The following is an 11,323-nucleotide window of genomic DNA, read 5'->3' on the forward strand; positions in this document are numbered from 1 at the left end:
CCTGTCCTGTTCTCTTGCCCTCCCATGTGAGCTACTCTCATGTTCTCAGTGGCAACCGTCCTAATTTTTTTCTAAAAAATCCCTTTCAGTGACTGTACTTTAGAGAGTAGAGAATAAAGCTCTGTTTTGGGAGAGCAAAGATTTGTTAAAAAAAATAAAAGAGTAGTAGGCATGAAGTGTCTGACCAAAAAAGGCTTGACTGGTAATTTTGATCCTTCTCAAAATGGAATTTGGCAAGGATGTTCTGTGAACAAAGTGGTTTTTACCACTGATCTCACTCCATTTGTGAAAGGCAGGAGCTATAATCAAACACCAGCACTGGTAATTCCCAGGGTATCAGGTGATTACAACAAACCCAGGCTCATTTCATAGAAAACCCATTTGAACGATGCTGCTCTGGTGGTTATCATAGGGTCAGTTCTGCTTTATGCTCCTTTGTCTTCATCAGAGATTCTTTGCCTTGTGGTCATGTAAATGAGGGGGAACGTTTCCCAGTGTGGAGGCAGCTTGGATTTCTGCAGCAGGTTCCTGCCAGCTCAGTGGGATCTGTAGCCAAGCCCAGACCCTGGTCCCGCTCCTCCCTCCCTTGGCATGTGTGACAAGCTGGTCACACTGCACCATAGGGTGTTCTCTGATGGGCAGAGGTGGTGCTGTGTCCTGGTGTCTTGTGTCTGGAAGGAAAAGGAAAAAGGCTGAGTTCTTGAGAATTTCTTCTCCTATCGCCCTGTGCTTATCTTAATGAGCTTGTGATCATCTGCTGGGCCTTGGAACAAAGGAGAGGAGTTCTCCTCTTCCTGGAGGCAAGCAGGGGTGGTGATTGCCCCAGTATGTGAAGAGGTGATGCCTTCAGAGGTAGCATTAATTTCCTGGGCATTTCATGCCTTTTTTGCAGCAAACCATGAGAATACTCTTCTTTTTTTTCTTTTTTTCCATAGCTTTACACCTCCCTTTGCAAGCAGCTCAATAAAATGACTGAATGGCAGGAATTTGTGGTGGAGAGCTTCCAGATGGCAGCCATCCAGCCTGTAGGGGCTGGTAGGTGTGTGTGCTGGTGCAGCTCTCACGTGCCTTGCTCATTCCAGAGGTATTTCTGGCAATGCCAGGTGTGGGATAGAGCCTTGCCCCTTGGCTAGTGTCTAGAAATGGTGCTTCACAGGAGGAAACTGTTTAGTTAAACATTCCCGTGAGCAGCTGTGTACATTCTGTGTTGCCAAAGCTCCTTGGTAGCTCCTCAGTTAGCAAAGCTGTAGCTCTGCAGCCAAGATGCTGACTGCCTCTTCCAGTTTTACTGCACGTTCTGATCCCACTGTCATCCCTGACACTGCACTGATTGCTTGATGCTGGCACCCTGTGTTCTGAGAGAGGCAGTTGACAGCAGTAGAAAGATGAGGGAGCTGTGGCATGCAGACCCTCCTGCACACACATCTAACCACCTTGCTCTGCTGCTCCAGCACCTGTCCTCGCAGTGCCCTGGGGGTGCGAGGACTGGTGAGGCTGCTCGTGTGGTTCCACAAGCAATCCAGAGGGTGTTGGTCCTAGATTAAGGGCTGGCACACAGGGAGGTAGGGCTGGGTGTTTGCTTTTACCACCCAGCCCTCGGGAAGGGACACCAGATGTGCTCCCTCCTGCCATGCAGGGAGATGAGCTCCAGCCTGTTCTGAACTTGACTCCTTACAGAGCCTTTTGTTACATGACAAGCCTGCTGAAGATTCAGACAGCCCTGGAAGGCTGCCCTGCCTGCACATAACTCCTGCATGCACAGGATTTTTGGTGGGTTTTTCCTGTGCAGAGCTCATTGTGCTCTAGAGAATTCCTTTTATCATCCCAACTGCTCTGGAAAGGATGTGAGAAGCTGCTGAGAAATATGAACAGTACACATAGGTCTGGACTCATGGGGACACAGCTCAGAAGGAACTGGACTTGTGCCATGGATTGTGGAGTGTGGTGTTTTGCATGTGTAGGTGGAACAGATCCCATGAATCATAAAAAAGCTTCTTTCCTTTCTATCCTTCAGATGAGGGACATTTGCTGTCAGCTGAGCTGTTTTGGATGTAAATTCTGTCACTTTTCTCTGAAACTCAAAATCGCCCAAATGAAAGATGGTGTGATAAAACTGATGCTATCATCCAAGCAAAGTGCTGTGAAGAGACAGGCAGCCCTCCCTGGCCCAGTGCAAGTCCGACCTACAGGAGAGGAGCAGGAGCAAGCCAGTGGGAAGGTGTGCTGGATTCCAGTTCTGTTAGATGAAGGTTTGGAAACAGAACCTGCTGCTTTCCAGGATCTCCTTTGTTTGTAGATTTGTCAGGTTCTGGGAGAAGAAATGCATTAGACTGGAAGACAGGAAAAATTTGGGCATGATTGCCCATGGCTTTGCAAAATAGAGAAAGGTACTTTTTCCTTCCTGCTTCCCGAAGTGGCTCTCTTGGAACCTCTTCCCCAGTCCAGGTGTTGGTCGGATGGAGGTCAGGCCAGCTGGGTGCTGCTGGAATGGAAGGGCTTGGTGGTTACCTTCCATCTTGTGCTTCTGTTTGAAGCCTCACTGCAGGGTGACTTGTGCTTCTGAAGTCAAGCACAGGAAGCCCAAGACAGGCTTTCATTTAACTGTGTGGCTCCTGGTGCCTCCTGTGGCCAGGGTGCCTTAGCTTGGTGGGCAGAGGACACGTGTAGCTGGTTCTCTGTGAGTGCCTCCCATACCCCTGGAAGGCTCCTGCCCTGTCCCTCTCAGGTGGTTTTATATTTTTAGAGCAACACGGTCAGCGTTCTCAGGTTACCAGAAGATTTGCATCACCTGCCATTCTTTCTTTTCTTGGGAAAAGCCTCGTGGAGGGAACCCCCACCTTGTGGTGCCTCCCTACACCCCAGAAACCCTTCTGGCATTTGCCCTGGGTAGTGGGGCAGGGCTTGCTGCTCTGCCCTGTGTGCAGGGGGGTGAGGCAGGACACTGCACTTGGCTCTGACCAGCCCTGGATGGAGCACTGTCTCCTAAGGAGCTTCTCTCAGTGGCTGGAGCTGCTGGATTCCTGCCTGTGTGCTCCGTCCTGCAGGAAATCCTGACCTCTGTCCCCAGGTGGGACAGACCCAGCCAGCTGGGCCACAAACAAACACATCACGTGAGACGTTATTGAAGAACTGAGTGATTTGATAAAGAGGAAGGGCAGAGGCAGGTGAGGGAAGTCTTGCAACAAAGGCGTAGGTCAGACTGGTTTGTTTGACAGGAGATGTGGGTAACTGAGCTGGGCGTTGAGCTGCTCCCTGTGGAGTTGGCACAGCCCGTGTGTGTCCCTGCCTGGTCCCTGCAGAGGTGGGTCCCTGCTTCATTTGGGTGTTCTGAGGAGTTCTGTGAGCCAGGAGTGGCACCTTTGAGTTGTCTCTACACCCATGTGAAGCCACAAGGGAAAAAATCATGACAGCATCAGTGCTGTGTGATGAGCTGTTGATTTTTTTCCTCTGTGTGTCCTACATGTATGTCTTTCTCTTAGTTTCTGCTGCTTTTTGTCTTTACATATGTCCTTTATGTAAGAACAAGGCAAAACATTTTTACTTAATGACTTTGTGTACATTCATTTCTTATTTATTGTAACTGCTATTTTTTCCTTGCTAAAAATAGCAAATTAAAAGCTGTTGGGGAAGTCTGCTGGTGTAAGATTCTCTCTTAAAAATAAAATGTGTTATGAATATTAGGTAGCATCACATACAAATACGCATTAGGTAAAAGCTGGTTTTACTAATGATGCTGCATGCTTATTTTTACACACTTATGCTTTGACACTGCAAATTCTCCATCTTGTCCTGCAATATCAGAATCCAGTGTGTTTATTTCAGTCCTGACAGAATCTGCTCTTTTTGGAAGAAATACATTCTGGACATAAATTTAAGTCCTTGTTAGTAAATTCTAAATACAGCATTCAGGTTGGTGATTCCACGCACAGATTAGTAAATATACGTTACTTGTATTTACAAGAACTCTTTGGATGTGTCACTCTGCTAATCCTTTGCATCTGAGGTCTTTACAGTGAAAACAAACACACCTGAGTCTTTGCAGCTGAAGCCCTCTCTAACCTGCTGGTTGTTTGCATTGATACAATCACAGAACCCCAGATTGGTTTGGGTTGGAAGACCATCTAGATCCAACCTCCTGCATGGGCAGGGACCCTTCTCTCTAGACCAGGCTGCTCCAAGTCCCATCCAGCCTGCCCTTGAACACTTCCAGGGATGGGGCAGCCACAGCTTCCCTGGGCAGCCTGGGCCAGTGTCTTACCACCCTCACAGTGAAGAATTTCCTCCTAATGTCTAAGCTATAATAATAATTTCTTTCTTCCAGATCAAGCTGCAGAACAATGTTTCCTATCAGATGGCAGACATAAATCGGTTAAAGGGTAAGGAATGTATGGCCAAACTGGGCTTTGGCACACTGTGAAGGTGTGTGTTTTGTAACTGCAGGGTGCATTTTAAAGGCTTAAGTGGTGCTAGAGCATCACATAATGTCATTGTATTTGTTTATTGCCAAGTCTGGGGGAGTGTAGGGTTTGTTCTGTGCAGAAGGAACGCGTGTTCTGGCTCTCCTTACTTCCTAAGAACTAGAATGACTTTCAAGACCAAATACACAGTTTAGTATAGTTTGGACCAGCAAAATTGTGGTACTTAGGCTGGACTAGAAAAGGTCCAGAAAATGTCTTTTAAGGCTGCTGTACACAGACATGAGTGCAGTGCCTGTGTTCTTACTGGGTGGGTCTCAAAAGGACCTGGAGCAGCTCATGCCAACACCTGCACGTGCCTGCAGGCAGCACACTTGGTGTCTCTGCCTGGATCTCTGCAGATGCAACTTAAAACAGTAAAAAGCTTAACTTACTTGTAGCCTGGGGAGCAGGGAGAACTGCTAGAACAGTTACTGGTGAAGACAGGAAACGTGTATTGGTTTCATGGGTGGTGAGAAGGTACCTTCCTTTGCACTGTTATTGCAGAAAATAAATATTTTACCCTTGTGCCTAAAGTAACCTTGTAGTACCTTTGTGTTACTGACAATAATAGTACTTCAGGAAGTAAAGGAATTTTCCAACAGATAGGTGAAATAGCATTGTGTAAGACTTCTGAATGAACAGGCAAAGAAGAATGCAGAGGGTTTGGCATATTTCCTGAAGAATTGTTTTAAAAGTCCCAGGTGACATCAGGCACACAGGAGTAAATTGGCATGTTTTTCAAGAAAATGTAAGAATCCTCTGAAGTAAATCTAAAAGAAATAAGAGTTTTTAACTTATATAGCAGTCTTGAAAATTGTATGTGACATGGGGCATTTTTTTCTTACATTTCTATATTCATGCTGATTTTTGCTTTTTGGTGTAGAACAACTAGCAGAATTACGCCAGGAATTCATTCGCCAGGAAGATCAGCTTCATGAGTACAAGAAGAACAATACCTACCTGACCAGGAGACTGGAGTATGACAGGTATGTTTTCAACAACCTTAGGAACTGTAGATGTATCTGTGTGGAATGGAAGGCTGTATTTATTTAAAAGTGCCAGTTAATCCTATTTCTGCTGATCCTCAAACTCGACTGTACTCACTTAGTGATGTAGCTTTGACTTAGCTCCTTGTTTGATTTTGAAGTTCTATTTTTGGTGGTGTTCTCCTCTCCCTAAGGAGAATTGTTTAGCATTGGACAATTTAAATCAACGTATTTTTTATAACATGGAGATTTTAGTTGTTAACAAATACTTGGAAGAGCTTAATGAGTACAGGCTGTAAGCTGCTGGGGTTGTTAATTACTGTCTTTCTAAAAGTGTATTATTTTATTTTCAACTGGAGATGAAAGCATTGTGTATATTGAAATTTGTAGTTGACCTCAGCCTTTTAAATTTATGCTGGAGAAGCAGGGAGGACAACAGCTCTTGAAAGCTTTGAGGAGTGGGGAGATGCAAACATTTTCTCAAGTATTAAACTTTCACACACACAGAAGTATTCTTCACTGTATGTGCTGTGTTGAGTACTGGCAGGTTTGTGGGAGACAGGAGCTGTGGGTTAATCTCAGCATGGCTTGTTAGGGACACCCAGCTTGTCACTCAGATGTTGGTGGGTTGGAGGCAGTAGCTGGTGGCAGGGGTTGTGCATCTGCTGTGTTGGCAGCTGGGGAGGGCTTTGCTTTCTGAGTGGAATCAATAAATGCTGAAGGCAGATCAACCTGAAGCTTGAATTTTCAGTCACTTTGCAGGTTTTGGAGGAAATATGTTCAAGGCCAGTCTGTTTATTTTCCTGTGTTTCTGCTCCATCCCTGTTTTTCCAGTTCTGCTTTCTCTCTGTATTCAGTCCATTTCCTCTCTATACATGTGCCAGGACAAGGAGTTTTGGACAGACTGTTCTAGTTATAGCTCAGGTTTGGCTTTTTGTGCCACTTCATATTTCCCCCCCGTTTTATCTATAGGAGAGCAGATACAACAAATGAAATACAACTAATTATGTGCTTGTGTTTCTAATGCAGTCTGCAGTGTGGGCAGCAGATCAAGGAGATGAGACTGCAACATGAGGAAAACATCAAGAAATTGATGGACCAAGTTGTGCGGGAGCAGAAGGTAACGTGGAGCTGAGCTGCTTTGTGGAATTAGAAGAGCCCCAAGTCTGGGGTTTGATCCCTGGTTTCAGATCTGTGGAGGCCTTGGACATAACTTTTTATTAACTGTTTTCCTGAGCAGCCCTACATGGGTGTTGGTGTAGGAACATCTGCCTGGTTTGCTCAGTCAGTGGACCCAGCCTTGAAGATCAGCTTCATTCTGTGCCCCAGCCTTTCTGCATGGCATCCTTGCTAAGGACTTCAGCTTCTACAGCCCAAGGGATATTACCTTAGAGCTCTCCAGGGCAGGATCTGTTCTTCCAGCCTTATATAGGTTATTGCCAAGGGGAACCTGATCTCTGCTGAGACCTGTATGTGCTAATGTGATGCAGATAGCAAAGGTGGTTGAATGGTATCAAGGGTGTCATTATACAGCACGAGCTGCCAGTAGAACATGGGCTCTTTCCTGCAAGCAGGTAAAATAACCTGCTATTCTTAAAATTTAATTTCCTTACTTCAACTCAGTTTACAAGCATTTCAAATAATAAGACAGACTGGAAGGAGATTTCAATCAGATCATCTCTTAAAATCTAGAATGGTTTCAAAGCCTCCAACCTGAGGCTGAGTCCAATGATGTCTTAACCTGTGAAGAGCTACATAAGCCAACAGAAGAGTCACACAGCTGTGCTGCATTCTGCACTGACTGTTCAGTTGTGTCCATGCTCTCACCTCCTACCCTCAGGATTCAGGTTCATATGTAGAGAACTTCTGCTGCACTTTTAGGTGATCACTTAGTTAATAAATGTGACTTTGCTTGCTTAAAGTAATCTTGAGTTTGAGGGGTTTTGTTTCAACAATGTGCTTAATACTGGTTCTTCATGACTTTAACAGGCCACACAAAAAGTTCAGTCCAGTAAAGACAGTGAAACGGGTCCCAATAGTGATGACCAGGCAATACCTAAGCCTGTTCCAGAGGCAGAAGAGAAGAACACAGCACAGAATGAGCAACCTTCAGATCATGCTGTAAATGGCAAAGGTATTTCCTTTTTTAATCTATGTTTAATTTCTGATAGCTAATGGGCCAGCTGTGTTGTATCCTTTGCTGTCACACAGAATTGTGCATTTCTCTGAAGAAGAACAATGAATTACTTGGCTCAGATAACTTGCTTAGTTGCTTGTGGCTGTACCAAGCTGGAGTTTATGGGTAGCCAGAGAGTGGGATGGCCTCTCTGGGTCCTTCTATGACAGCAGTTTCTTGCACAGTTGTGTGCTCACTGTGTTGGTTCAGTGCTGGGGATAAAAGACTCTTCTGCTGCTCTCAGAGCCTTCCACATCAAGGAAATTCACTGCTCAGACATAAAGGTTAATAAGGCAGAATATCCTGTTCTTGTCTTGCAGAGAAAATCAAACCAGGAGGAGATGCAGGCATGCCTGAAATAGAAGATAATGACCCTGCTAAAGCTGAAGATACTCCCACTGGTTAGGAGAAATTTTCTAATATTTTGAAATTTGGGCTTTTGGTGGTGTGTATGTTCTGTGTGAGTACAGGGTGTTTCAAAGTGAATGCAAAGTTTAAAACCTGTCTGTGGTAATCAAATTCAAGTGGGGTGTAAAATCTGGTAACTTCTGCTGGGCTTGGGAGGTTTGAATTCTCAAGACTGATAATACCCTTTTTATCCTCCAGAAATCTTGTGATTTTTTATTTTTGTCTATGGTTTAAAAATAAGAAAAGGACAAGAAATTGTTTACAGGATTGTTAGAGGAAGGCCTGGTATCCAGTGTCTGTTTCATGTAAATGCTTTTGTCTTTGTCTTTTATCTTAGCTTTAAAGAAGCCACTTATTTCAGCTCCTAAGAGTGAAGCTCATCACCCTGTTGTCCATCTCCCAACTGAACAGCCCCATGCTCCAAATCTGGCACCAGGTAAAATTCTTCTTGGTAGTTGTTAAGTCACCATTTGGTTGGAAAATTCCATATGAATGTCTGCTACCTTATAATGAGTGTTAGATGTAGGGGGGCAGCCCCTTTTCCATGTTTGTGGTCACAAAAAGAAAACAAGGGCCAGTTTCTGCAGGATACAAGACCAGTGTGTTCCTGGTCTGGCCTCCTGAGGCCCTGAGGTTGCTGCTTGTGGAGTCTCGTGTCACACACACTCAGTTCTGAGCCTTGTGACCAACTCCTGCCAAATCAGAGAGTTTCCAAGATAAGTGCTTCAAGATTTCTCCACTGGACAGAGAAGAGTAATTGAAACTAATCCTCCTCGTGAGAGGTACTAATTAGACAGGGTTACAACACACCATCAAGAGTTGATTGTTGATTTGTTGGCAGCCAATGGGGGGTTGAACAGCGACACTGTCACTTGCTCCATGCCCTCTGTTGGTGAGCAGCTCTCTTGGGGGTGATGAGGAGGCGGTTTGGGACCTGAGAGAGCTAAGAGTACTGCAGTGAAAGGTTTAGAAAAACTGCAGGTAGAAAGGACACAAATCCACAGAAAACAGACTTTTATTTCATGCTTGTGGATGAAGTGTCTTTGCCTTAATTTAGAGAGAACATTAGGGTACGTCTGCACTGCACGTGGCACATTCCAGCTCTGTCCTGCTGAAGTCCCTGTGTATTTGTGACATCATCACCAGCTTCAAGTTTTGTTTTGCCCATTATTGGTTCTCTTGAAAAAAGGCCCTAGAAGTACTTCTTAATTCCTTTCCCTTTGCAGTGTGTACACAAGCAGATTAGAATGCCAGAGTTAGTGATCTCAAAGTCCATATCCATGTTTAAAGTTTATTATTTTCAAATGTCAAACCTTTTAAACAGTTAATTTATTTTTATTGTTCTGAGGTAGTCCTTCATTTTTACTTTTACTAATGAGCAAACATAAAAGACAGCAAGTGAAAAGCTTGCCTCATGGAATTTGGAGTTAATTGACAGAAGGCTGATGTGCATTTCAAGGGGACCAGGGTTGTCTGTAGTCCTTGGTTATGGAACCCTGTGATTCTGCTTATTATTTTTAGCATAACTTCTGTGACCTGCTGCAGCCCTCTCCTTGGATCACAGCTCTTGAAACAATAAATGGTGCTTGGTAGGTTTGAAAAGCAGAATCAGCAGGAGGATAAAAAAAAAATGCATAAACATATTATTGCTCTGGGCTTCATCAAGCACTTAAGTGCCTACAGAAAATCAGCTGGGAAGGTAACAGGTTAGGATTGATTGCATATTTAAATGTGATGAATCATCTTTTGTGATAACATTGCAGCCTTCTTTTGGAACCATATAAAAACCAGAGACTTCCTCACTCTGTAGGTTTGCACAGTGACAATGATGGAAATGCTGAGATTGTGAAGCAGATACCTCCCAATTCTCTCCAGCACTTAACTTTTGAAGAAAATATGGAAAATCAGAAAGAACACAAAATTGAGACAGATAGTATAAAAATTCCAAAGAGCAGAGTTGGTGACTTGCAGAAGATGAAGCAAAGTAAGTTGGCCAATATCACATACTTTTAATAATTTTCTGTCTGCATTATTGCCTGGCTGTAAAACTGGGACTGTTACAGCAGGTGGTCTTCTGGAGAGTAGGCCTGCAAAGAGCTGTGATGTGTTACTGGGAGAAGGAGAGGCCTTCATGTGTCCTCTTTGGTATCAGTCCTCTGTCAGTAAAAAAAAATTATTTGTTTATAGGAACTTAAAATGCTTTTGGAAATTACTACACATTTAAATAGATTTAAGTCAAGGCTTCTGATGTATTCATGATGCTGATTTAGTTATATTCATATTGCTTTACTTGACTGTAGTAGGATTTTTTGGGCAATATCATAAGGGTTCAGCCCTAACACAGGGGCTCTCTGTGCTGGTGTGTGTGTGTTGGCCAGAAGTTTGTTCTTCTGTAGGAGGAGGTTTTCCAGAGCCCTTCTCTTCCATGTCTGCTTAAGGATGTGTGGCTGGAGCCAGAACCTGGGGGGAGCAGTGAACCAGAAGCCTTGGATTGAGCATCTTCCTGCAGGAACATTCCTGTGGTCTTGAAACAAGTGTCTTGTGGTGCCAGGAGGTGCTGTACTCCTGACTATGGTGTAGAGTATACTGACTAGGTATACCTTAACCTAGTTATTTTTAAAGAACTGATTCCAGTTGTTTATCCAAGAACTAATTCCAATTCCATTTGGGTGAGGAAGGGGCATCTGGGAGAAAAAGTACAGTGTTGAAACATTTCCTCTTGGTTTTTACCCAAAAAAGATTTTTTCTTAATAGCTATGATAGATCCAGCTTTAAATGTCTTTGTACTCCCAGCTAAGTAGCTGTCATATGGCTTTGGTTTCTGTGATTCAAGTCTGCCTGTGCTTCAAGGGGACAAGTTACTACATCAGAACAGCCATCTTCAGAGTCACAAAAAATGGGGAGGTAAAAAGGATTCTGTAGCTTCTGGCCAGCACCTTGAGTGGTGCAGAAACAGCAGTTTTGATGAAACAGAATCTCAAATTGGTTTCAGTGATCAATGAAAATAATTGTGAAAGCTCAAGGTCCCTCTCAAGAATGTGGAACTATGCACCACTGTTATAAAAGGTTTAGTTTGGGAAGTTCACTTCATGAGGGTTAAATCGTTGCTGGTTCTTTTCATGGTCTGGATCTTGACTGGCACTTCTGTAGCCTGGAGAAACTGCAGGGAAAAAATGTTCATCAGCTTGAATACCATCTGACAAGCAGCTAACATGGATTTTTTGGGAACAGATTGTGTCCAAGTGATACTTCCTGAAAAGTATGTATTCAAAGGCAGGAAAGCAGTAAAACCAGGA

General features: G+C 44.0%; 1 protein-coding gene across 1 annotated transcript in view; it reads left to right on the forward strand.

The window, feature by feature from the left end:
- CASC4 (cancer susceptibility candidate 4) overlaps positions 1-11,323 on the forward strand; it is a 95,264-nt gene that overhangs the window by 76,256 nt on the left and 7,685 nt on the right. Inside the window, exons 2-8 of the mRNA XM_010002841.1 lie at positions 4,322-4,376; positions 5,341-5,443; positions 6,473-6,563; positions 7,433-7,577; positions 7,940-8,020; positions 8,365-8,463; positions 9,838-10,011. Of these exons, the coding sequence (XP_010001143.1) occupies positions 4,322-4,376; positions 5,341-5,443; positions 6,473-6,563; positions 7,433-7,577; positions 7,940-8,020; positions 8,365-8,463; positions 9,838-10,011 (748 nt within the window). The remainder of the gene's footprint in view (positions 1-4,321; positions 4,377-5,340; positions 5,444-6,472; positions 6,564-7,432; positions 7,578-7,939; positions 8,021-8,364; positions 8,464-9,837; positions 10,012-11,323) is intronic.

Source organism: Chaetura pelagica, unplaced genomic scaffold (assembly GCF_000747805.2).
Source record: "Chaetura pelagica isolate M959 unplaced genomic scaffold, ChaPel_1.0 scaffold658, whole genome shotgun sequence".
Lineage (NCBI taxonomy): Eukaryota > Metazoa > Chordata > Aves > Apodiformes > Apodidae > Chaetura > Chaetura pelagica.